At 36.4% G+C, this 27,860-nt stretch overlaps 1 protein-coding gene across 1 annotated transcript in view; it reads right to left on the bottom strand.

Annotated features, from left to right (window-relative positions):
• FMN2 (formin 2) overlaps positions 1–27,860 on the bottom strand; it is a 237,273-nt gene that overhangs the window by 73,025 nt on the left and 136,388 nt on the right. Inside the window, 5 exon segments of the mRNA XM_069484677.1 lie at positions 17,514–17,634; positions 17,796–17,855; positions 19,342–19,488; positions 20,572–20,701; positions 20,877–20,968. Of these exon segments, the coding sequence (XP_069340778.1) occupies positions 17,514–17,634; positions 17,796–17,855; positions 19,342–19,488; positions 20,572–20,701; positions 20,877–20,968 (550 nt within the window).

Raw genomic sequence — 27,860 nt, forward strand, 5'->3', positions numbered from 1 at the left:
TTCTTCCAGAAGCCACGAAAGATGTCTGTCTAGTGTCTGGTGGTTTCGGTGATGTGCGTTCATGTGGCTGCCAGGCAGCTTTTTCCTTGCTAAGCTGCTCTGATTGTTAGAGTTCCCAACTACATACTGAGTAGATCTCTTACAGTGTACCCTGCATGGAAAGATATGGCTGGAGGTTGTTTTAAAATACTCCAGATATGTTCACAGAAATACTTGTGCAATTAAAAAGTATAAAAAAAAATACGACTACCATTGACAGTTCAGGTCTTATCATTAGTCACAGAACAAGTCTGCTATCTTGGAGGGCAGATTTCTCCTCTACCCTCACCTCCTACCAATCTCCATTTACTCAGTCCACTGTATTCTGGGTGCTTAGAATAATCCTTGGCAGGCAACATGCATTCAACAATTATCTGCGGAACAAATGGATAAAGTAACTGTATATTCCTATCATAGCAAACTTCTTGTTAATATGCAAATTGTCATACTTACTCAAATTTCTCCAAGCTTTATCCATACTGTTCACCCACCTGACATACCTTTACCACTTATCTTCCCCTGAACTTTGCACCTCTTTTTTCTACAGAACATGTGTGAATGATACAGGATAAATGCAAAGCTTTGGATGAAATAGATCTGGATCTAAGTGTAGTTCAACACTAGCTATGTAATCTTGGGCTAGTTACTTAAACGATCTGAGCCCCAACTAGAAGTTGAACTTGAAGCTAGCTGGCTATTAGGAAGCTCTCAAAAAAAAAAAAAAAAAAAAAAAAAAAAAAAAAAATTGGCAGCTGTTAATGACATCATCTCACTGCATTTGTTTGTTTATCTTTGTCTCTGATTATAGCTCGCATCTCTTGAAGTCAAGGGCTAATCTATTCACCTCCACGTGCCTTGTGTCTAAAATACAAAGGAAGCACTAAAACCTTGTATAAAAGAAAGTGCTTTCCACTATGCCCATGATCGGAGCTTTCCTTAGTCTGGATATTAAGTCTCCAGTAGTGGCCGATGTTAACACCATGTAAGTCTTATGCAAAATGCACCAAGACTCCAATCCAAATTTCCAAATCTCTTTATTGCGATATAAAACCTGTACAATTATTTGTAGGTGGTTGTTGCTTTACTATATTGAGAAGGGAGGGGCTGAGCTTGATAGCTTATGCCTGTGGTCTCAATAACCTGGAAGGCTGAGGCAGGAGCATCACTTGCTCCCAGGAGTTTGAGGCTGCAGTGAGCTATGATCACACTACTGCATTCCAGCCTGTGCAACAGAGTGAGTACCCATCTCTTTTTATATATGTATATAAAAAAAAAAGAAGACAGGAAAGGAAGGAAAGGAAGGAAGGTAGGTGGGCGGGCCTGTTGGATAAATATAAAAATAGAATGTTACCATTCTATTGGTAACATTCTATTTTTATATTCTCATATATATTAGTTTATATAGTCTCATATATATTCTTAAATATCCAATATGATACTGAATATGTTCAATGTGATAAGAAAACATATAAGGAATAAAGAAATTTCTTTAGAAGATCTGACCCCATTCTTCTCTTAACTGTAGTACATCATGTTGCACAACATATCATCTTGGCTACGACTTATCATCTTCCAAATTGGTATGTGACTATGTAAATTTTTTTTTTAAATACCAAACACTATAATCACACAAACTTGAAGGGTCATTTAGAAACATTATTAAAAACAGAACAAAGATAGAGTTCCTGGAAAACTTGCATTACGGTCAAATCCAAATATTAAAAAACATTTTGTTAGGAGACTGTTGGCATAACTGAGTAATTCCAATCATGTCAACTTTTGTTTAATTTAAAGACCTTCCTGAGCCAAAGAGATTTTATATCATGTTAAAGGGCTAACATTGGAAAGCATGCATTAGGCTTCCAAATACAAAGGAAAACCCAGCCAGAGGAAAGGAAGACAAGAATTCTCTGATATTCCAGATGGAAAATGGGCTCCAATACATCCATGCTATCCAGCAGGGTGGTATCTCATGGGCAGAGCAAACCCACCTTATCACTGGCAAACTAAACCAGAGACATCCCATGCCACTCTCTGAAATGAATGAACCATGACCATTAGGAGTCTGGTTATTTGGGGGGAGGGGGAAAATTGGAATGTATCAGCTATAATTTATACAAGTCTCCAAGTTCAATGAATGTTAATAAGAGTTTAGAGTCACTGCTTTTCTGTGAGCTTCCAGAAGGTTTCATTGGCATCTACAAACCTGCCTCAGCAAGTATGAAGGAAGCCACATAACAGACATAAAGAAGAAGAAATGACTATGATTAGATCAGAAAATGCCTTCTTCTAAAACCCAATTGTTTCCCATGGAAGCCTGGTTTGTACATGATTCTGGGTTTAGTTTTAGGAAACAGAAACCATTGTAGCTACTTAAAGCAGATCAATGCAGGCAGCAAGATGCTTACAGAAAAGTTGCAAGTGCAGAGAGATTGGGCTCTACATTTGGTTTCCAGGAATGACTCCCAGAACAAAAACCACAGGACTGGCCCAACAGAGGAGCTGCGATCTATGCCATAATCAGGACCTACACTGTATGGTGGGTACCACGGACTCAGCTGGGTTTCAGATTCAAACCTGCTGAGCCTGCGTCATCAAATTGTTGCCCTGTGTGTCTCCACTCTGCCTCTCAGTACTCACGGAGCCAGTGATTGAGCACTGGAACGGTGATTTGGGAAAACCCAATCTCCCTAGGTCACTGCTTAAAAGCAAAAATCAAAACAAAACGCAGCTGACTCGGGAAGGGGGGGTGGGGAAAAAAAATATGAAACTGTTGTTTTTAACTTGCATTGTTCACTTAATAATTTATCATGAATAAAAAAAAAAGAGAAAAAAAAAACACAGAAACAGCAAAAAAGATAACGTTTAGTATTTGTATAAACAAATTCCTTAAGATTACATTCTACAATTAAATGGTGCCTTACCCAGACTATAAAAGGAATGTCCATAAAACATATTGTACAATGTATCCTAATATACTGAATGTATATATATAGGAACTTATCCAAAGCAAAAGCTCTTTCCTTTCCCTTTCCCCCTTTCTCTCCCTCTCTCTTAGTTATTTCTTTTAAGAGACAGACCCTCACTCTGTCACCCAGGCAGGAGTGCAGTGACTACCCACAGGTGTGACCATAGTACACTGCAGCATTAAACTCCTGGGTTCAAGGGATCCTCTCACCGCAGCCTCCCAAGTAGCTAAGTGTATGCCACCATGCCCGGCTAATTTCTTTATTATTATTATTTTTTAAAGACGTGGTCTTGCTATGTTGCTCAGGCTAGTATCGAACTCCTAGCTTCTTCAAGTGGTCCTCCCACCACAGCTTTCCAAAGCACTTGGATTACAGGTGTGAGCACCTGGTCACCTCTGATATTTTCCAAAGAGATAGCAAGACCATTGCTATAGTACTAGGTGATAATTAATGTCTACCAGGGACGTAAATGACTGTCACTGAAGCCTATGCAGGATCTTGTTATTACTGGCCAGGTGCCTGGCTTCATATTGACCGTCCCCCAAAATGTTATTAAATTCTGACTTGAAGTGTAATTGCCTGGAAATATTAGAGGCTCCTTGAGTATTTCTAGCGGAGTACCATCACTACAGATTGCTATCATCTTCCAAGTCTGATAGGCGATGATACTAACAACTGGAATGAGTAACTGCCAGAGAAGATGTTCATCTACATAAAAAAGCTTAGTAAACACCCCAATCAAGCTTCAATAACTAACATCTGCCAACTGAAACAGATGCAGCTGTGGCTGTCATTTGCTTTAAGGAATGTTGTCTTGCTAATGAGTTTCACTGTGGTACAAAAGTAGTTTATGAATGTAAAAATAATGACAAAGCGTATTTTCTCCAATGAGCTAACCTCTTACTCAGGTTTTCAAGATATAAAACAATATTTTGTTCAGTGCTTAAGGCATCAAAATTCAAGACAGACCACTCCCACATGGAAATATCTTCTAGTTTGGGTTTATGCACAGAGAACTAACAAAAGATATGTTTAAAGCCAAGTAACATGTTGAGGCTCACTGGTCAGCTTGAGTTTCCTAAATTCACGGGACAATGGAGGAGGTGGTATGAAAAGAACAACATAAAAGAAGGAAGAAAAACATACATGTAGGAGGAGGGGAGAACCAATATGAAGAAAGAGAAAAATATGAAGTATTTGATATGCAGAGTGAGTTACTGACATGCTTAAGGGGGCACTATCTTGTCCCGCATGTGAAAGAAACAGTGCTAGAAAGAAATGAAATGAAGCCGAGGACTTATTAGGGAGTTGATGGGTTTTAAGTTTGGGGAAGCTTCAAAGTCACACATCTCAAAAGGAAAATAAAGAGTAGTTACCACTGACTTAAACGTTTAAAAGTATTTTAGGAATTCAAAGCAATTTAGCAACATGGTTGTAAGAGGGAAGTTATATGGAAAATGATAAAACACATTTAGGGCTCTTAGGGATTTGTAACTAGTATCTTTAGACATCATTTGTCTATTAACCTGGATGAAGAAACTGAAGCTACTTTTATAAAATCAAACAGTGAAGCAATATACCATCACAGTCGGGAAACCAGGCTTTGGAAGTGGTAGGACTTTATTTGAACTGCTCATTCACTAAACCTGAGTTTTCTCATCTGCAATGTGGACACAGGACCGTTGTGCCCAGCAGGTTTGGCACAAGGGTTAATGTGTGTGGGGTGCACAGTGCTTCTGGGAGTGTCTCAATACACGTTAACTGTTACTCTTTCTTTACTTGTATTAATTAAAAATGGCTCTAACTTCTGTGAAGTCTCAACTTTTAGAACATAGTAGAAGAGTTCAGATGTTCTTGATAAATTATAGGGCTTACTGGAACCAGGAATTCCAACAGCTATACGTGCAAAGTTGTACACTTTGTGACACAAAGACCACACACAGCATAGAAAGGTGGCAAAGGCCTGAATAAGAATGACCCCAGAGTCATGGGAACAACAGAGGTAATAATAAGTCAAATATTGTCAAAACCAAACAAGACATGGGGGATTTATTGTCTGAAATGTGCTACTTAAGCAGGAAAACACCTTTTTACTGCACTGGACATTGGTCAGACTCTTCTATACTTCCTCTGTTCTGATTTTTTCTACTCAACTTTTGGAAACAAACAATCATCTTTGACACTGTCTAGAAAGCAATGATGTAAGAACTACAGTAAGAAGATAACGTGAAGAAATGTTCACTGGGAAAAGAAGGGTACAGTGTGGCTTACATATCTCCAAAAGTTATAAATCTCTTCCATTTATTCTTAACATTGAGAGCCATACGAGAGATGGATTGAACCACCTTAAGAATAATACAAGTCCATGATTTGAAGTTAAAGAATAAAAGACATAAACAGTATGTCACTTAGTAAGATATTGTCTCTTAGCTTCAAGACTACTTTTTTGCACTAAGAGCCTGGGGGACTCAGAGAACCACCTTTCTCCTTTGCCACTGGGCTTCCCAACAGGTTCCTCAAGGGAGGGGTTGGAGGGGTGAGGAAGAAGAAGAAAAAGGCTGAAGAAATTTGCTCCTCTCTTAAGCAACCCTCCCAGACACCTCTCATCTCCACAAGTCAGTTGGTGGCTGCAGTTCCTGGCTTGTTTCCACACACCCAAATCCAGCATCACTGCACCCTTAAAAAGCACCAGTACAGCCAAGCAGAACCCCTCCTCCAACTTCCAATCCAAGCTGTGGGAGCCCCCACCTCTGGGCTCCTCAGTCCCAGCTCTCCAGGGCAAACCCCCTTCTCCCCCCACCCCTGCCAGCACACCTCAGGTACTCTTGGCAGCAGCAATGCCCTCTCCTCATTGGGCTGGGTCAAGCCCATACGGTGCTCTCTCTAAAGTTCTAGGTTCTCTGCTCACCCAACCTCTTCACTTCATTTCCCTGGCCCTACGGATGCGAGCTGCTTTCTATGTTAACTTCAGCATATGTTAACTGAATTCTCTATGTTAAATTACTTCTACTAAAATCATAAGTGTGGTTTCTGTTTTCCTGACTTTGCTCCGAACTAGCAGAGGCAGTAACCAAAATTAATGGGTCATGTTTCTCTAAGTATTCCACATCCTTCTGGCACTGGTAGTGAATGTTTATTAATTGCTTATAAATAATATCTATTTGGATTGTTAAGCAGAAAATATGCCAGTTTTTCAGACGTTTCCCCCAAGAAGTTTTTTATTATTAGCACCATCGATCTGCAAACATAAAACATCTTCTTAAACATAGCTTGTTCTTTAAATTTCTTATGTTTTTTGATGATGCTTACATTTGAATTTGCTAAGTTATATAATTTCTTCGTAAAGAACAGAAAAGGCTTATCAATCATACATTTTAAAGTAGTGGAGCCCTAATGACTAAATTTCCACTCTAATTCAAACATATTCCTGGGTGGTTGCCTTTTTCCTTCTTAAATAAAATTATTAAAGATATATTGCATGTAAAGGAATGCATATAACATGTACATACCATGTAAGGAACAGTTAAATGAATACCCCTATAGTCAACCTCCAACTTAAGGAAACAGAACATAAACAATACTTTGGAAGAGTGCAATGTCTTCCCCATGTCCCTCCTGAAGGCCCAGGGGCAACTATTACCTTCAATTTTGTGTTTCCCATCCCCTTGCTGTCCCTAAACGAGTACAGTAGTCCCGCCCTTGTGCACAGTTTTGCTTTCTATGGTTTCAGTTACCTGTGGTCAACCACAGTCCAAAAATATTACAGTATTTTGGGAGAAAGGGAAAGAGAAAAACCACATCCACATAACTTTTATTATAGTATACTGTTATAATGGTTCTATTTATTATTTGTTATTGTTGTTAATCTCTTACTGTGCCTTGTTTATAAATTAAACTTTATCATAGGTATAGATGTACAGGAAAAAACATAGTATTTTATATATTAACATACAGGGTTCAGTACTATTCCTGGCTTCAAGAATCCACTAGTGATCTTGCAATGTAGCTCCATGGATAAGTGAGGACTACTGTAATTGTTTAGTTACATATACACACACACGCATATATACATATATATATATATATATATATATTTGAACTTTAAAAACTGAAATCATACTGTTTGCATTCTTTCCACAACTTGCTTTTTCTCAAGATTGTAGTAACAAGATTTGATCCATTTTTAATGCAGGTAAATATAGTTCAATCAGTTTCACTGTTCAATGGATGTTCTTTGAAAGAAGATACCATGATTTACTCAGCTATTATTTTTTTGAGAAACATGTGAAGGGTTTAGGTGCTGCTGCTATAAATACGAATGCCATTATATTATATATTTTCACCTGGTCACCTGAGCACTGGGGTATTTACCTAGGGGCCAAAGGCTGGGTCAGAGAGTAAGGGCATTTTCAACTTAATGAGATATTGCCAGATGGTTTTCCAGGAAGAGTGAATCAATTTACGATTCCATCATCGGTGTAAAAATTCTCACCAATCCACATTTTTTCCCCCAATACTTCACATTCTGACTTACAACATTTTGGGGAAAAATATTAATCAGTAGTATTTCCCAAGATGAAATTTTCAGTGAAATTTGAAAAGCTATTGACATTTATACTCTCACATTCCACATGTTGTCAGACCCCTCTGCAAATCACTGTTTATGTAGCTACCAGCGCACGTTTATCATTGTTCTCCTATAGGGCAAGTTCATCAGACAGCGTCACTGAAGACGAACCATTTTAAGTGAAGCAGATTCATTTTAGCCGAGATTCATTTTAGCTGAATCATTTAGAAGGATGAGTAGGAGTTTTGCTAATTGCAAATAGAAAAAGAAATGACTTGGTCACGGAGAATGAAACATTCTCGGACACATTGTAAAAGATCATAATCCTATGGTAAACGTGTACCACATATGCGTACACCAAGCTTTCATGTGATAATTTGTTTATACTGGGTCCCTCAAGGAAGCAGAATCTTATGGCTTTGAATTAATTTACCTTGGCTATTGCTTTAAAAGACAAACATTTTTGCCAAGTACACAGTGTAACACAATCATGGATAATTTATAAAATAAATCTTAACTCAGAATGTCAGAGAACTAATCATCTTTAATTAGCTGTTGTTTTCACCAGGCAGCTGAGTCAGAAAAGCGAACAGTAAAAAGAAGAAAGTAAAACTTTATAATTTTTTCTAATATGAATAAATGGCATCAAACACAAGAGTTAAATGACCAATGACTTGATTTTCTTCTCATTAATTAACTCTTCTTTCTACTACTAAAATTACCACTGAAAGTAATGGCAATTCAAGAAATTAACAGTACAAAAAGTCAAAGAATCCTGAAAAATGTTTATTTAAATTGAGTACATGTGCATGTTGGTGTGGAGGAGAGGGTGAGGAGAAAGAAACACTTGAAAGCTCATCAACTTTGCAAAAATATCACAAATGGAAACAAATCCACTTCTTTCAAAGTTTATGGAAAGCAATGTAAACATCTCAAACAGCAAAACATTATTGTAACCGACATACTGTTAACTTGAAGGAAATCATGAAATGATACAATTTTATTAGGAAGCACTTGTATATTACCTAGGATACAAAAAATTCTAAAGTTACTCCCTACCACCCTTACTTACCCCTAAAATAGAAAGGTTTGTTTAGTTCTTTCCTTCTCCCTCTGTCTCCCTCTTTGGTCAAAATAGAAGTACCATCTTCTATTTGAACTCTTTCCTAACTGGTCTCACAAATTCTATGTTTGCCAGGGCGATACTTTCAAGATATAAATCATATCATCTCAATTCCCTGAATAGAATCCTTCAGTCACTGGATATTGCATTTTAGGGTAAAATGAAAACTCCTAATAAAGGGCATAGACTTGTAGAGCTTCCACAGTGGGAACACGTTTTCTATTATTCTCATGGTCACTGTGTTCCAAGAATGCTGGGGTATTTGGACATTTCCTCTGCCTCATATGCATCTCTGCCCTATCCTCCTTTTCCTTCCTAACCACCTCTATGGACACACACACACACACACACACACACCCCTTGCCCACCCAGAGTCTTCCTGCCTGAGTGGGATTTCATAATCTAGTGACTACATATCTCTATGGCTTTATCAATTTTCTACTTCCCTGCATTCAGCCAGTATTTGAGTTCAAATTCCAAGAATGCACTAATCTCATCTCGTTGAACCTGGTCATTCAACTAACTATTCAAATTTCCTTCCATAAATTTTTTTCACCTGGTGGAGTATTTATACCTCATGACTCGATTCTAATGGCAATATCTAACTCAAGTCTTCTCTAACCAGTTAGGTAGAATCAGACTCACCTTCCATTCTGCATCCTGTTGCTATTCTATCAACGTTGTTACTATACTGCTCTGCAATTGTGTTTGTATGTTTGGCTTCTCAACCTTCCCTGGAGGGTTCCATGGAGTGAACCCCAAAAGGAAGTAGTGTGAGTGCTGCAGTTAAGAGGGTGAGCTCTGGATCAAGTTCTCCTGGTCCAAATCCAGCCCCAGCTCATACTATGTGACCTTTTGCAGGGCATTCACTATCTCTAACTTGCAGTTAATCACTAAAGAGGGGATTAATGATAATATCTACATCATAGGGACTAAACAAGTTAATACATGTAAAACACAGAGACAGAGTAGGAACAGGAAGCTACCTTGAAAGGAATATCAGGATTACAGGATGGAGGATTTTTCAAACCAAAAATATGCACAATCCTCACTCTGGTTGCAATTTTGCTGCAATGAGCCACATCTCGGGTATGCATATTTTGTATCCCTTAGATATATACATGATATAAATTGAGAACCCCCTGGCTCCACAGACCAATAGACAATCAAAGCCCAAATAGTTGAAAGACGAGTGACTTTGCTCACACTTTTTCTCATGCTTGAAATTCTATTTTTTTTCCTCTTGAGAAAATTTTATAGATCTTTCAGAGTCCAATTTAAATATAATTTTCCAATATCATTACCTCTTATGTTTCTGTAGCATCTTGTTTATATAACAAAAAAAATAATGCATTGTGGTTATTTATATCACCATTGGTCTTCTGGTTAGTCTAGGAGCTATGAAAGAAGGGTCTTTTGCTTTTGCTTTTATTTTCTATGTTTAACAAACACTTGTTTAGTGATAATTCAGTGATAATGTCCCTAAGAGTCCTAACTGATCTAAATCTTATAAATTTTGTTATTCTGTTCTATTTTAAGAAACAATCCATCCATTAAAATTAATCAATTGCCTTTCCAGAAAGCATTTTGGTAATATCAAGCACCCAAAAAAATGTTCATTGCCTCTGATCCAGTAATTATAACTCTGAATCCATATTAAAGAAACACCTAGAGGTATAATTTTTAAAAGGCTATGAATAAGGATGTTCAACATGATATACTTAAGCTGGGAAGAGTCTAATTTCCTACAAAATTCAAATTACTCACTAAATATGGCACAATCAGAGGATAGATTATTATGAAATCCTAAATGGTTTTTGAACTGTATTAATTAGCATGGGAAAATGTTCCTGCTACAATTTTCAGTGAGGAAAAAAAATGTAAGACATAAAAATGAATACAGATGTCCAGTCAAACAGAATGATGAATTCATAGACTGAGCCTTCTCTCTGTTGAAAACACATAGCAGTGAAAGATAACATAAAAGGAGGAAACTAAACAGACATAGTATGCTTTCTAAAAATGTAAATATGTCCTTGGATCAGAAATAGTAGAGAAGCCCAATTTAATAAACAGAGCCGAAATGAGAAGTCGCCAGACGATGAATGTGGAGAAGGCAGCAGGGAGCTTGGCTTATGCGGGGGACGGGGTGCGGGAGAGGACAGACAGCAGGGAACAGAACCAGTCTCCCCACTGGAATCCCAGAGTTTTGACTGGTCTCTCCAGCTCATGGAAGGAGGGTGAAAATGGCTACACAATCCGTTGCTTCCCAGGGCTACAAACCATATAGGCAGCTGTGTGTCCAGGGCAGCAAGAGTAGGTAGACACAGTTTTTCAGCCCAGACCTCAGCCAAGTCATTCACTAGCTTGGCAACTGGATCTGCAATAAACCTAACATGCCCACAGGGCAGGAGCTCCACGCTGCTGAGAGCAGCTTTGGCTCTGGCTTGGCTACGAAGGGCAGACCAAGTTAAAGCAGTTGAAACAAATCAAAAGACAGTGAAGGATTTGTGGTGGGGGGTGGGAGGGTGGTCAAAGGGAGGGAGAGGGAGGGACATATTGACTGATAGAAGGTCTTCGTCACAATGCTTCAACTCTGAAGTTGTAACACAAAAGCAGTCACGGGCAGTACATAAATGACTCGGTGTGGTTGTGTTCCAACTGAACTTTATCTACGAAAAGAGGTCAGACTTAGTCTACAAGACCATAATTTTCTGATTCCTTTTAAAAATCAACATTGATACCATAAAGAAAACTAATGTTGGCCGGGCGCGGTGGCTCACGCCTGTAATCCTAGCACTCTGGGAGGCCGAGGTGGGCGGATCGTTTGAGCTCAGGAGTTCGAGACCAGCCTGAGCAAGAGCGAGACCCCATCTCTACTAAAAATAGAAAGAAATTATATGGACAGCTAAAAATATATATATAGAAAAAATTAGCCGGGCATGGTGGTGCATGCCTGTAGTCCCAGCTACTCGGGAGGCTGAGACAGGAGGATCGCTTGAGCTCAGGAGTTTGAGGTTGCTGTGAGCTAGGCTAACGCCACGGCACTCACTCTAGCCTGGGCAACAGAGTGAGACTCTGTCTCAAAAAAAAAAAAAAAAAAAAAAGAAAACTAATGAGCCAAATGACAACTTATAAAACTCAACAAATGGAAGATGAATTCATTTCAGGTGAATCAAAAACTGAAAAGGACTCTAATATATTTTCATAAATATCAATGAGATAAAGGAAAGATAATATCCAAAATAAGGTCAAGAAATTACTTTAGGGGCAAAAATGAATATGATAAAATACATATTAGGAGTCTCAGAAACAAAAATGATCATGCGTTAAAAGTAACTACATTGTTAATATAAACACTAGGTTGAACACAGTCAAAGAGAATCAATGAACTTGAAGACAATGTTGAGAAATACATGAAGATTATAGCAAAAGGTAGGGGGAAATTTTAAAAATATGAAAGAGAATTTAGGAGAATTTAGATCAAGGGGTGCCAATGTACATCTAAAAGGAGTTTCAGGAAAAGAGGGGAAAGGTGAAGTAATACTTGAGCAGATAATGACTTGAGAAATTTTAAGACATTAAAGAAACCATCAGTCTTTAAATTGAAAGTTCTAAGTATAGGGCAAGATAAAAAAATGAAAATAGATTCATACTATACATATCAAAGGAAAGCCAAAGATGAATAAGGATAATGAGAAAATTATACAAGTAATCACAAATAAGATAGATTATCTACAAAAGAATGACAATTATTGAAAACAGATCAATCAGTGATAAGAGATGCCAGAAGAGAACAAAAGTACTTCGAAAACACTGATGAAAAATAAGTCAATCTAGAACTCTATTTCCAGCAAAATTATTCAAGATGAGGGGAACAATTTTTTTTAGTTATTTTTTGGACTAACAGTTTAATACCCATCAGCTTACCCTGAAAGGACACCAAATGAGAAGAGGGAAATGGGATACAATGATAGCACAGTAATTGATTAAATATATTCATAAATATTACTTAATGATTATAAAACAGTAGTAATGATTTTAAGAAAAATGGTAACATTAAAAGTTGAGACAAACACTAAAAGGAAAGTGAAAGGAGTTTAATTATTAGAATGTTCTAAAACTCTAATCTTATTTGAAGGATAAATATACTATATAAGTTTATAGCATGTTATAAAATTATATAGTTAAGAAAATATATTAACATTTAGGATCACCCAATAAATTAATAGAAAGACTAGGTATAGCTTCCAAGATATCACTGGAGGAGTTAGGGATGGAATATTAAAAAAATGATCAAGACAATAGATAATCAGAAAGAAAACAGAATGTATAATAAATGTAAATAAATTAAATTATACTACTATGAAGCAGAGAACATAAAATTGGACAAAAATTATGTCCACCATGGTCCCAACTGTATAATTTATGCATGTTCAATACACGCTCCCACGCTAGGTAGAAACGTATCAAAATATAAATATTATTTATCATTGGACTATAGGAATACTGACATATTTTCTTCTCTGTATTTTTCAATGTTGTCTAAGGTTCCTTTTGGAACTGATATTAATTTTAAAACCTAACACAGTAGTGTCCCCTCATCCTTGGAGAATACTTTTCAAGACCCCTAGTGGATGCCTGAAAGGGCAGATAGTATCTATATACACTATCTTTTTTCCTATACATACATATCTACGCTAAAGTTTGATTTATAAATTAGGCACAGTACAAGATTAACAATAATAACTAATAATGAATAGTTATAACAACATACTATAACAACAGTTATGTGAATGTGGTCTCTCTTTCTCAAAGCACCTTATTGTACTGTATTTACCCCTTGTGATCTGTCCATCTGATGACCAAGACGAGTTGTCCAGGTGACTAACGGGTGGGTCAGTGGATACAGGGGACAAAGGGATGATTCACATTTGAGAGGGACGGAGTGGGTCCGTGCGAGATTTCATCACGCTACTCAGAATGGCACACAAGTTGAAACTCATAAATTGTTTATTTCTGAAATTTTCCACTTAATATTTTCCGACTGCAGTTGACGGCGGGTAACGGAAGCCACGCGAAGTAAAACCACAGAGGGTGGGGGGAGCTATGGTGGAAAGCTATTTTTAAAAATGCTTCTTTTTTTCCCTCTTCTCAAACATAAGAAAAAAGAAGAAATATCGGGAATGAACAATTTTAAATGTAATAGTTGCAAACTAACAGTTGTAAGCTAATGATTCCCTATCAACAAGTTTTATAGACTAGCTTTTCCTATGTAATCTCTGAACCTGGACATTGCTTCAATTTGACGATACAGTTAATGAATTTTAGACATATTTTCAAAGTCAAGTATTGAAATGAGAAAGTGGGTAGGAGGAGAAATAAGGGGGAGAGAGAGAGAGGAGATGCAGGGAAGAAGCTGAATGAGAACAGTCTTGTCCACTTCCAGTACTTAATTTCTCAATGCTCTGTTGCATGTTGAGTTGATGGAGTCTTGTGGCAAATGCTGTAATTCCTACCCAAGACAGGCACTGGGACACAGGTCATCATTTGGCACGACTCCATCAAGAAAAGCTGCTGACAGCCAGGAGAGATCAAAAGCAGATCAGGTTGCTTAACAAACTACATGTCACAGAGCTCAGAAAGCCACGCGAGCACCCCGAGGAGCTATGGAAATCCTGGGAATAAGCAGAGAAACCGAACACAGTGCCTGTTCTTATAAATACAAAAATGAGATTCAGTCGTCTTACTAAAATGTCTCAGCTTCTCCTTATAGATAAAAATCAAGTCTCCACGCAGAAACAGAAGTGATAGAGCCAGCAAATGAGTGACTTCACGGTTATAGCTTATGTCTTTATCAAACTAATCACACTATTCTATTTTTACCTTGTTATGAATAGCCAAGAGTAGATATATACTGCAGGAAAGGTATGCCTTCCATACATTATTTTTTAAACCTTTTTAAAACAATTTGTCTCTGGGGGAAAAAAAGACGTGGACAGACTGTTTGAATCTTCTTAAATGAATTGCATCATTTGATCATTTAGAGGGAATCATTTTTAACAGGCTACTTAGATCAAAGCAGATATTGTTTTAAAGTAATTGTGCCTAAAACAGCATAACCTAATAAACTCCTGTTTGACTCCCATTTAGTAGGATGGACGTATCTGTCTATTTATATCCATCTCATTCCTAAAAAGGACATGAAGCAGCTTTATTTTATGCCTCGTTGTTATGAAATGCTACATTCAGGGTAAATCTTTACTTCCTAGAAAGTGAATTTAATTTCTGTCCATTAGATTAACTTCATCGTGTCACCATACTACTTATTTTCCATGGAAAAACCCAAAATTCTGGAAAAGCAAAAAATGAGGTAAATTATCAGGGTTTTGTTTTTTTTTTTTTTTGGTCAGTTTTTAATCCTTAGAGTTTGACAGCTTTGTAAATAGCTCTTCAAGCTGATTTCATTTTCAAAGAACAGTAAAATACATAATTCTGTTATTTCATGAACTGTATTTTCCTTTCCCACCTTCACTGTAGGTTCCTGAGAAGCAAATGTCATTCTTCTGTTACCGACATAGAACCAGCCTTGCATTTCTCAAAATGTGTCCCACGAACTACAGAACCCACCAGAAACTATGGCGGGGAAAAAGCACTCTGTGGTCAAATAAACTGGAAAACTATTTCTTTCGGACAATACTGTGAATTTCTTCTAAATTTAACTTAACCTAGCAGTTTCTATATGCACTGGATCACGAAACTCCCCATTTATTCAATTCTACCAAATTGTAACAAGCTACGGGCAAACTTGGGGAAAAAACTGTGCCAGGCAAATGTTCTAGTTGTTAGTTGAGGGCATTCAGGGGTGGGGAACTTGCGGCCTCAAAGCCACCTGTGGCCCTCCAGATCCCCAAGTGCGGCCCCTCGGCCAAATCCAAACTTCACAAAACAAATTCCTTTATTAAAAGGATTTGTTCTGTAACATTTGGATTCAGTCAACTATAGGACTTTCAGGTAAGTTCATCTTTTCCCTACATAATGTGTAAACCCTCACGGTTAAAATCATGCCCTTAACTTTGCGAGGCACTCAAAATTTGCTAAGATGCTCCTTCAATATTTAATCTTCTGTAGCTGCCACATTGCTCAAGGTGGCAAATGCACACCTGGAAACAGTATTTGGCTATTTGTCCTTTTCAAACCCATCATCTGGTGTTCCTTGGCTCTTTAAATGTACCTCCAAAGTCTTGTGAAGACTTGCCATTTTCATGGCTATATGTGTACTTAATACCAATAATAAAAAAGGTCTATACATAAGAAAATGGGATAACATTCCAAAGTGATGCAACACCAGAAGCAAACATAAATCCCCTGATAATAAGATTACCATTTCTCTCATTCACTCAATCCTCTGTAAACTATGAAATCCTACTTTACAAGGATTGTTGATTGAAGTGTGAAGTGTGTTCCTGCTCCCTTAGAAATGCCTCCAGCACCCCATATCACAGCGTGTAAAATTTCATAAGCAAACCAAGATACTTGGAATAAACGTGAAGCATGATCAAGACTACAGAACGGATGTTTTTCTATTGCTTTAAGAGTTCATTCATTAATACACAGTACCACAGTAACATACAAATGCAACATAATTTCATTGATTATTATCGCAATAAAAATAGGGCAAGTCAAAGCAGTTTTTCTTGGGCTCAGTTCACGAGCACCAACATGTAAGGCTCCAATAGGACACATCAAAGTAACCTAATTTCGGCCCTTTTCAGCAGTGATGACTGTACTTTTGTGTATCCACAGCACCTAGCGCACGTCTGACATGAACCAGGCCCATAAAAAATGTTGAATACGAAGAACTATAAGCAAACTACATGATGTTGCTATGTTCATTGAAATCCATATAAAAACATCTATCACCAGAATATAACAACTCCACGAATCTGACTACAGATCAGTATCTTTGGATAAACACATCTCAAATTTGGAATAGAGTTTCTTAAGAAGTTATGTCTCTTTTTGGTTTCTGGTTTCAAGCATCTTCTTCTCATCCAGTAAGACAATATCAAATGAAAATCTCCCGTAAATTTACTCCCTCCTTATCTGTATTTAATAGAGCTAAAAAGAGGCTTAAATATTTAACAGATAGTTGAAGTGTTCTCAACTCTGTAACAATAATAAATCTCATGAAGAGAGGATAAAAGAGATTTTACTTAAAACCAATAAAATAAGAAATTTTGTCAACTGTTTTTGTGTAAATGCTATTTTTAATTTAGGAATCGGAAGAATTTCAAACTTTCTTCAAAATGATTTAAGGCTTCTTGATTCACAATAAAACAATATACACATACATGTTTTTGACACAATACATAAAAGAAGATAATTTGTTCCCAGGAAAGTTCGCAAGCCACAAAATCTTAGGTACCTATACCAAGGGAGAGTGGGAGGGACTATCTATTTTTTAACGATGACATAATTCGTGTCTAACCATGACATGATGCATGTCTGAGTGTTCTTGGCTATAAAATGAAAATAAAATGCAAACTTGCTCCTGATGAAATAGATTGTTATTAAAATAACCAAGATATTATTCAATAACTGAATTTTTGATACATATAACTTTTTAAACAACAAAAGAATAAGAATATTGGCAAATTTTTCTTTTGCCATGCCAAAAAACAAATTTTTGTGCTAACAGGCTACAAAGAACTAATTTACATTCTTTAAAAACATTGAAAAGTCTGCCTTCTCTCATTGAAAAAGCATAAAAAAAAAGAAAAACAGCAAACATGAGTTCAAGATGATAAGTTACCTTTCAAGTCTTTCTTCAGTTTTCTGAGATCTTTTTGAAAATCTTCAAACTTCATGTGTGAGGCCTGGAAAAGGTCCTGCGGTTCTGGCAGTGGAAAGACACACTGCTCTTTCCCAGCATCCTAATCAGCAAGAAATACATAATTTTCAAATGAACCAGCATTGATATAAGAATAACAGCAGCAATAACAAAAACAACAACAACAAAAAAAAAAAAAACACTGCCAAATCATCCAACAAATAAATAACAACAGAATAGGACTATACGTAAAAACTGTCTTACCTCATCAAAATTTCGAAGATAATATGAAACAATGTATGACAAAAGGCTTCTGCTATTGTCCTAGGCAGAAAGACCAAAGTCAATAACTTTTTTTAAAAATGATATACAGCGTTAAAGAAAATAAGTCCCAGTGAATTCACATATATGCGTGAGAACATTTAGAATGCAATGTGAAATTTTACATTTTAAATTGTCTTAGTCATTGTATCTAAGGAATTGAATGGTATAGATTTCCCCTCTCTAGTGTTCCAATCTAAGCATAACTGTTTAAGGGCAGAGTCTCAACTGTAGATACTTCGTGTTTTTACCCTCCTCAATCAGAAATTTAGTTTATTAATTTTTGTTTTATTATTTTCTGCTTATTATGAATTTTTATTATTTTTATGTTTTAAAATTACTATCTTAAATGAAATAATTAAATATTGCTGGCATTTACATCCAGCAGGACTAGCGGGTACGCCTCCACCAGGCAGTTTAACTGAGGCTCATTAGCATATTGAACAGGGAAATAAAAAAGCTAAGTATCATTTCAAGTAAGTGGGAGCTTTTTAAATGCAAATGCATATTATAATTTGTTACATCGGCAATTGAGATTGAGGAATTAATATCCAGGAAGCAATAAAGATAATGTATACACAGTTCTACAGAAAAAAATGTAAAATTGTTTTATATCTAACAGGCTTCAAAGAACAGATTTTCACCTCCTTTCTGGCAGAATTAGGGCATTCATTTTTAATTAACTTTTTTTGCATTGCTCCAAATTAGACTATGTTCTCTGGAATGTTTGACATGACCATGATTTTCCCCCTATTTACAAAAAGAGCAAAACCCCTTCATAATGGAGTTTGATATGAGATAGTAATGTATCTATTAGAGACTTCCTTCTTTAGACAGGATTTAAGCAACTTGACTTCCTCTCTCTCTAACTTGTAAATCAGTGAAAGGTTTTGGCAATACCTCAATCAATTAACACATTCATTAAAGGGATGCTGACAGGCATAGTGGGAGAAAATTTTGAGTGATGGAAATAAGAGCTCTGTCCATGGAGGTCTACAAGTAGTACTGAGAAGTAACTATAGTTATATGTGTTTTGTAGAAAAAGAACCAATTCTGGAAGTCTTAGTTAGCATAGCTCTTCTGAGAGTGCAAGTGAAATTTTTTTTAAAATCTTACTTCCTGATTCAGTACTTAATTTTTACCTCAGATTACCCCTTAATTAAATTAATGAAGTTTAACTTAATGGAGGATTAAATAAGATATATAAACCAATACCAAAAAACCCCCCACAAATAAGCTCTTACTTGTACGTGATTAATTTTAAAATATTGCAATTTTTCATTAGATATAGAATTCAAAATTACTTACTTTAGGAAACATTATTATTCACTGCATCACAAATATCTGATGGCCATTACTTTTATTTAGCTCAGAACATAGAGAAACTTTTGGCCTTAGAACATAAAAAAATATTTATAATAACTGGTTTACAGTCCACCAAAACATCTAATCCTCAATGTGCCTATTCCCACTCACACAAAATACTTACACTGCTTTTGACATCTTTCAGCTTCGGAAGAATGTCTAATCCAAAGCCATCTGCCTGTCCCCGAGTGTTATTTCCACTATTCATGTAGTTGCCAAAAGCTAGAACCAAACCCAGAACCTGCATAACCCCTGGGCCATTTTTTAATGTCTGCAAAATAGAACAAAAAATTTTTTCATTTATACAAAGTTTTGTTTGAATCATCTTAAGTCAGTGCCAGGTATTTATATTAAATTATACTGATAGTTTTGGGTCATAACCAAACTTTTTTCATTCCTCATTATTAGCTATATTTTAAGAGTGACATTTCCAAAGTTCACTTCAAAAAGTTGCGCCACCAACCAGCATTCAGGTATGCTTTTGTAAGCTGCAAGATGCCCATCTAGGCCATTTCCATGATGTAATTGCAAGGAAAACAAATAAGCCCGTTATATGAGAACTATTTCAAAATAATATCACTGCCATCTTCTTAATTGTGCCTGTGTCTGAAACAATACAAATTTTTTTGGCATCACTTATAGGAAACACCAAAAAGCAGTTATAAAGATTAGTTTCCAAATTTAGATTTACCCCCTAACAATTCACTCACTTCTTCCAAAACACTGTGTTTCACTTGAACTTGTATGTCACCTCTTCTAAAAATGTAAACTTTTAATATATCATCTTTCCCCATTGCAAAATGATTTACCACAATCAGAACAAATGGTATGATCGATTTTTGACAAATCGTTTCAAATGTTAAGATTGGTTATCTCTGCCAAGCATTTGTTCTTTTGTTTTCAGAAGAATATTTATCTTCTGCTGAGTCATATGGTTGTTTCTAGATCATTTGATTGGAATAATTGTTAACAATTTGTTGAAGATCCCTTCCAAAAAAAATGAAGGAAAGTAAATATTATAAAACGCCTTCAAATTGCATTCAGTTGGAAGTCTGACGTCTGAGAGGACCACGGAAAGTGAAGATGTTGTTGGCAAAAGCAATGGGCAGAGAATTCCCCAGAGGCCAACACACACTGGCCACACTCTAGCAATGTGGTCCTGTCGCCCCATGTGCCAACATGACAATCTTGCTTTGATTGCAACTCGATCATTAAATGTTTCCTTCTTGGGGCTGCTATCCTTCAAAGTTAATGAGTACTTAGAGTAAATGCTACTTTTTTTTGAAATAGGAACACAATTGAATGGAATTAAATATCAGAACTCAAGTGTAGCTCTCTATGGACCAGAACCCACCTCACACAACTTCTGTAGTAATTCCAGTTTGCGACGAATGGAGCAAATGCTTTCAGAAAACGTGGATTGGAACAGGATGCAAAAGACGCGCTCTGAAAAGTTGGGGATCAGCGACAGCTCATAAAGGAACCTAAGGAGATAAAGCCAAATGAAGAGGAAAAATATAACTCACATAAGCAGACGTGTATCTTCATCTCATTCAATAACAAGTGTGCACTGAAGACACTGCATTGGCATCTCCCAAACGGGAAGAATCCACCCGTAGCAGGGATGTTTGTTTCTATGTAGTTCTAAGACATACTTACTGTTCAGGTTTGTCCAGAGACTTGGGATTTTTCTTGTCTTTGGAAGACCGGCCGTGCTTTTCAATTTTTTCCAGTTCATCTGACTGTGCTCTCTAGAAAAGCAAAAGCCAAGCAGTTTTTCAAAATCTGGTCAATTGAACCCTTTAGATAAGGATCTAATTATCTTGCTAAATCTAATGATCTTAATATAGTAAAACCCTATATATTTTCGTATTTCTTAGCATCCGCATGTAGCAAAGCTTGACTTAATTCACGAGGCATTTTAAAGTGTAAATATGTTTAATGCGAACCAGATCATCTCCAAATCTTCCAAATCATGTTATTGACTATTAACGATCTGCAAAACGTTTATTCATTCAAGCATGCGTTAAAACAATAAAGTTTTCCCTTGTTCTTTTGGCTGTTTATAATATACTCTCTAGAATGCAAGAATTTCATTTTAAATTGGTATTCCTTATTCAGAAATCAATCATGTTAAATTTGGAAGTAATCTGATCCTAAAGTTAACATTATAACATTTTTAATGGAAAAAATGTACTTATGTAATGATTGCAATTATTGTTACTGCTTTTTAAATTTTGGGAAAAGAGAAGTACATTTGAATTTTTAAAGAATGGAACAAAAATAGAAGGTTTTGGTCCTTTTGTTGAATTTTCTTTTTCATATAAAAATGGCTCCAGGCTTATTTTCTTAAACGTACTCTTTCACCTTTTATAAGTGCAAACTAAAAACTTGTCATCCCAAATTTATTTCCTTATGAGAGACAATCTTCTGCATTTTTAACATATATTTTATAGACTTCAAGAAGCACAAATCTATGCCTTTTTATAGAGCATTATGATTATTTTTGAGTCCTTCTTTATTTTACAACTCATAAAGATGCTTTAAAAGAGCCCAAATACTACATTTTCTAAATGCATTAAGGAGTGTGAATAGACCATTATGAGTTTTGAGTCTTAAAATTCCTTTAATATTATTTTTGTTTAAACAGAAAAGCAGCCCAGCCAAGAACTGCTGTAGAAAAGCCTGATAGATTTCTAGGGAATTGACAGACATCATGTAAGAGTTAAATCCTGCTTTGTATTTACTGATTATTTTGAAATGCAGATTTTCAGTTGATGGGATTAACTAACTTATTACCTCCAAAGAAGCTTCTTTTAACACGGGAAGAAGAACTGATCAGAGATCAGCCAAAGAGAAAACTGGTGCTCTGACAGTTTCATAAATTTTGCTTTTGGAATGTGATGTGTCAAAAGGATACAAAGAAGTATAGGAATTGCATTTCATTGCAAATATCTCAAGCCACTCCAAAAATTAAGAATCATCTTCTAGAATTTCAATTGCATAGTAAACTTATGTTTTTCCCTCCATTTATTGGGGCCCTGCCCAAGAATTTTAAGGGAGAAAATACCACCTCATTTACTTATCACTTACCTAGAAGAGTCAGCCTCATAGATACTATCAGAGGACCACTTTGAAGCCATATTACATGGTGAACTTTTTAAAAGGGCAATAGCCACCCATCTGGCAAACGAGAGACCAGGGTAATATTCTAAAAGAATATTAAAGCTACGAATACCAATAAGGCAAGGGCTGTTTTAAGACACACAGGTCCACACCAAAGTATAACACAAAAAGGTTTCTAATCCCTTTAATTTCTCTATTCCTTTAAGAGAAATGAGAGCTTCTACCAGAGTAGTTGGTTAGTCTGCTATCTCCAAGCCCAACCTCATTGTGTACCCAAAACCTCATCAGGAAAAAAAACAAAAAAAAATTAGCTTTCTACAATCTAGTAATTATGTTTGTTGGTTTAATTTTGTTTTTTGAACTTATAATACTTTGACATAGACTCATCCTAGCTATTGAGTGGACTCAACCGAGGGTTGCAATGACTGGAAACCCACTCCATGGGTCCAGTAAATCTCCTTGGATCTTAAAAAACAAACAACAAAAATTCAAAAGGCGGCTATAACAGAAAAAAGATGGCCAAGGTAAATCAAAGTAGTAATTAGAGATACAAGAGAAGAATAACATTCCTCTACGTCTTCAGAACAAAGCAACTTTCTGGCAGCACTATGGAGTCATTTCCCAAACTATTCAACACATATGAATTACTAATTGCATGGCCCTTTATATTCTGTACTCTACTGGACCATTTCTGCTCATTTCATACAGAAAGCAAGCTTCACCCTAGGCTGACAGTGTGTTTTATGGCAAGTAGAGAGAACCATCACTTTACCTACCTATGCCCCCAAACCTCCTTTCTTCTTCCTCACGACGATGTGTGCACGATGCTATCTCTTCTGTTCTTTTTATTTTGCTCTCTGAAGCCTAGATAAGGCCACCTCAGGTCATCTCTGGCCCTCTCTCTCTCTCTCTCTCTCACACATACACCCCCAACACACGTATGTGTATATACACACTCAGTCAATTCTCCTTATTCATAGACCGGACACTGATTTAGCAAATACTGAACCATTACTCCCAGGGAAAATACAAGGTTCCCATGAGCCACTGGAGTCACAACATCTTCATGGACTGATCAATACATAACGTTGTTTCATGTTTAAAGACACCTTACATAATATATAAGGTGTACTATATACGCATAATATATATGCGGCCAGAGCAATCCGGCCACATCCATCCCTGCAGGTGTCAACCCTGCCCCTGGCCCCAACTCCAAATCCCCTGGGAGCTACTTTCCACCCACGCAGAATTCCTCTCCCATCACACATTAGTTTTCCACATCTATGCCATTGATCACCCTGGCTCTTCTCCTGGGAACGCCCTTTATCTCTTCTCTCTGGCATATGACTGTCCAGCATTTAAGAACAACCCCAAACACTGCCTCAACATGAACACCCGCCCAGCTCCCCCAGGACAAAAGTCACTGTTGTCTCTCAGTAACTATCCTGCTCCTTCCACAGAACACTATTCCTAGCTCTTATCACATTAGGCTGTAATTATCTGGTTTTGTATTCATCATCCACATTTTATCCAAAGCTCTTCAAAGAGGGGACTATAACACTCATTTTTGTAACACCAGCACCTAGACTAGTACTTGGCACATAGTAGATTTACTCTAAATATTTCTTGAGGGGAGAACGTGTTAGATCTGATGGTTAGGTTCTCTCCTTTTATTTGAATATGTAAAAAAAATCTATACTTAATTACATTACGGATGAAATAGCCTTTTGTGTGTTAGACTGGGGACTCCCCAGCACTTTTATGGGAAAATACTTCTGGATTACTAAAGGACCACTTAAAATATACTTTTACACATTACACATTCAAGAGTTTATGGGTGGTCTCTATGTTATTTGTTGACCTCCTCTAAATTTGAAATCTAGCTTTTTAAGAGATATACTTTTTATGGTCCACAGACTCTCACTACTCACCGATCTTTCTTCTCCAGGTACATTAAACAAATTTAATATCCTCAAATGCCAAGGGCTGAGGAGAATTTGCAAAATGGTGGCCACATATACCTCAGCAACCTGAAGTTGTATGTCCAATGGCTAAATGGCTCGAAGGGATCCGAAAGTCTTGAACACTTAGCTGTATGTTGGCAAACGTGAGAAAACAAGAAATTCGGAGCCAAATACACATGTGATACCATCTGGAATCACTCAAGGTCCTAAATAAGTTCAGTGAAGGAAAACATGATAGGAGTTCTCCATCCTTATTAAGAGACTTGATTATTTATTCCTTTAATAAATTTATTGCCCAGTTAAATTTCAGTTGTTGCAATCATGGGCAAAAAGGAGGGAAGGTTGATGACCCTATCAAATGTAATACGTCAAAACCATCAAACGTTTCTACTGTTTATGCATAATTTCAAGTTAGGACCCAGCTTCTATAATAACCAAGGTTTTTAGCAAACACAACGATAATCCCATTTGCCACCAATAAAAAACCTCTACCTTATATGACCACGCAGGCTAAACCTGAAAGTCTTCCACATAAACTACAATCTTCCTAGTCCTAAGGACATTCCTGTAACATCAGCAAAATAAAGGAATTTAAAGACAGTCTAGTGAACATTTATGGCATCGGGTTGGCAAAATTTACTGCGGTTGCTAGCCAAGTGGACCGTTTTCCTAATGCTTGTCTGCCATCATGGAAAATTACTGGGAAATGTTTACTATGTGTGTGTCAGAAGAGACCGTCCTCCCAGAAGAGCTGAATAGTTATTAAAGAGCGAATGTGCGAGAAATACTTTCTGTACTCTACCAAGCTAAGAGGTTTGTTAATGCTTTCAAACAGAGAAACAAGACACAGATCACAGAAGAATAGACTTTATGTAAAAACAATGGCTGGTAGAGGCAGACAGGGAATTTATAAACAATTCAACATCACACACAAGGATGTGCAATTCATGTTCATCTGAGGGAAGACCTCCTGAGGGACTACAAGAGGTTGTCATAAAAGGGGGAAGCAAACAAGTATTTCCATTATTGAACAAGGTTTACATTTAGAACCCAAACATGAGAAAATATAGCAGCAGGAATCAAAGCTAGGATTAAACCAACAGAAAAGTATTCCAAAAATATCCTTTTTATTTATTAAGGATTTATTTTCCAGCTACCTTTGTAAAGAATTTGAGGACAACAATAATAGCGGTGTTTTTTCCTTCTCCCCTCCCTCTTTTTAAATAGTAGAAACTCTCAACTATCTCTTCATTCCAGGTCAGTACATACTGAAGACAGGCCTGTGATTTACAAAGGTTAGTAGAAACGTGAATCTGGCGTGGGTATAATAAAGCAATCTTCTTTTGTTCTTTCCATTCCAGCAATTTGTGCTCCTCGCTATACAGATGGATGCCGTATTTCTCCTCCCCAAAACACCACACCATTTATGACCAACTTTCCCTTTTTTTTTAGGGGGCGAGACTTAAAATGCCTTATAGTATTTTTTGTGTGAAACTAGTATTCATAGAATGTTAGCATTTGAATTCTTATATAATTAAAATTTTATATTTTCAGCTGCCCAACAAAATGACATTTTCCTTGCAGAGGAGGATAATAAGTGCCCAGCATATTTCTGAGAAGTTTACTACGTATAAAAATAAGTTGGAAAAGAAAGCATGTATACATATAGTATTTTTCAGGGTGTTAATATATACTATTATTTTATATATATTATCTTTAATATTTACTTAAATATTCTATATTATAATATACACAGAGCTTTCCAGGAATGGAGCCATCCTGGGATAGCTAAGAAAAACCATACTTCAAAACTTTATCAACTGATTCGCCATTTTGGAAAATCTTGTTAGTGGTGATAAAGTTATTTTTAGATACAGTATTCAAGGTGATTATAAATACAGGGACAAATATCTGCCTACTTCATTACATCTTCCAGTTCAATCATACCCAAACATTCATGTAATTAAATGCATCATATTATATTATACATGTTATAATGTTATTTCTACTTTATATTATATGCAGACATTAGATGATTGAAGTTATGTATGTAGATAGATTGTGTTATCCATAAATTTCTTTTCAGGATAGTGAAGGAGACATTATACCTATTTGTTAGAAAAAGGAAGCTTTGGGTGGGGAGAATGGAGAACCAATGGCCTAATCTGATGGATATCCATCCAGGATGACTCATCTTCCTCTAGGCAGCTCACTGCCCCTCAAAAGAAAGGGTAAAGTGGTAATTGGTAACCTAACAAGCAAATGTCGCAATGTGAAGTGACACAGCAAATTTCAAGGGTTTAATTTCTACATTGAGCCTATTAGTTTAGAACAAGATGTGTGGGTGGGGAGAAGGAAAAGGTCAGGGACAGGAAGAGTGCTATAATCTCTGCAATTCTCCTTCATTGAGGTATAAGAAAGACACTAATCTTGATGTGCAAATGGGTTAAAGTGCTGGTGGTAAATTGTGTGGGGCATCAATCCAGTCAGTTCAACAAATTCATCTTACTTGGGGTTACTGATTCTATAACACACCATTAGAGACTCTGCTTTCTGTCTCAATGACAAAGAAAGCAAGAGTTTTCAAATGCATTATTAATGAAAGTAAAAACTGATCATCAAATTAACTTTGTGGAACATTGATTACAAAATTACTTTCTTCTAAAAAACAATGCCATCATTAAAATCATGATCAAAACCCTGATATTCTAAAAGAAATTCTATGTCAGAGAACTTGTCAAGGCTAGTGTTCTAATTGCCATAAATAATTATTTGCATTCATTTGGTGAACATTTCTTTAGTACTTACTACGTGCCAAGGAGGTACGTTACTAAGGGGGGAAAAAAAAACCTACATAAAAATGCTCACTGCTCAACAGTAAGTCAGCCTTTTGGATATCAACCAATCAAATTAAAATCTCATATTAAAATAAGAAGCAAAACATTTATGAACAATCCCATGTCACTTATTTCTACATATTTCCAACGCAACAATCTTAATCATTTTAACCTTCATTTTCCAGGAATTTATGCAATACAGGCAGTTTATTCAAAAGAAGCATAACTATCAAAAAATCAGTCAATAATTTTATGATTTGGCAGGCAATATCACATCCTAGATGAACAAGAAAGAATTATAATTTCTGGTTTGTATTAAGTCCGTAGAGTCAATCTGTAAGTGATTCAAGATCTAAAGCTTTTCTTTTCTAATTCTGAAATACACCTTAAGCACATTTATGGTTGAAAATGAGTACACTTGCAGGGATTTTCATGAACCAACTCAATAAAACAATGAAATATGAGAATATGGTTTTAAAACAGCTATGCAGAGAAAGTCAATACTCCTGTCATTTTTGTTTGAAGGAACTGATGATTAAATGTTGCATAAAACGTGAATCAATTAAATTCCTCTAGGAAGTTACAGGAACACAGATGGTTAATCCAATTCATTTTCATTAATGTAATACGGTATACACTTTTGAGGACGCTGTATCATGTGACATGCCCTATATCCTCCCTCCAGATTAAAGTTTATGGTATGTCAACTACTA

This window comes from Eulemur rufifrons, chromosome 11 (assembly GCF_041146395.1).
Source record: "Eulemur rufifrons isolate Redbay chromosome 11, OSU_ERuf_1, whole genome shotgun sequence".
NCBI lineage: Eukaryota > Metazoa > Chordata > Mammalia > Primates > Lemuridae > Eulemur > Eulemur rufifrons.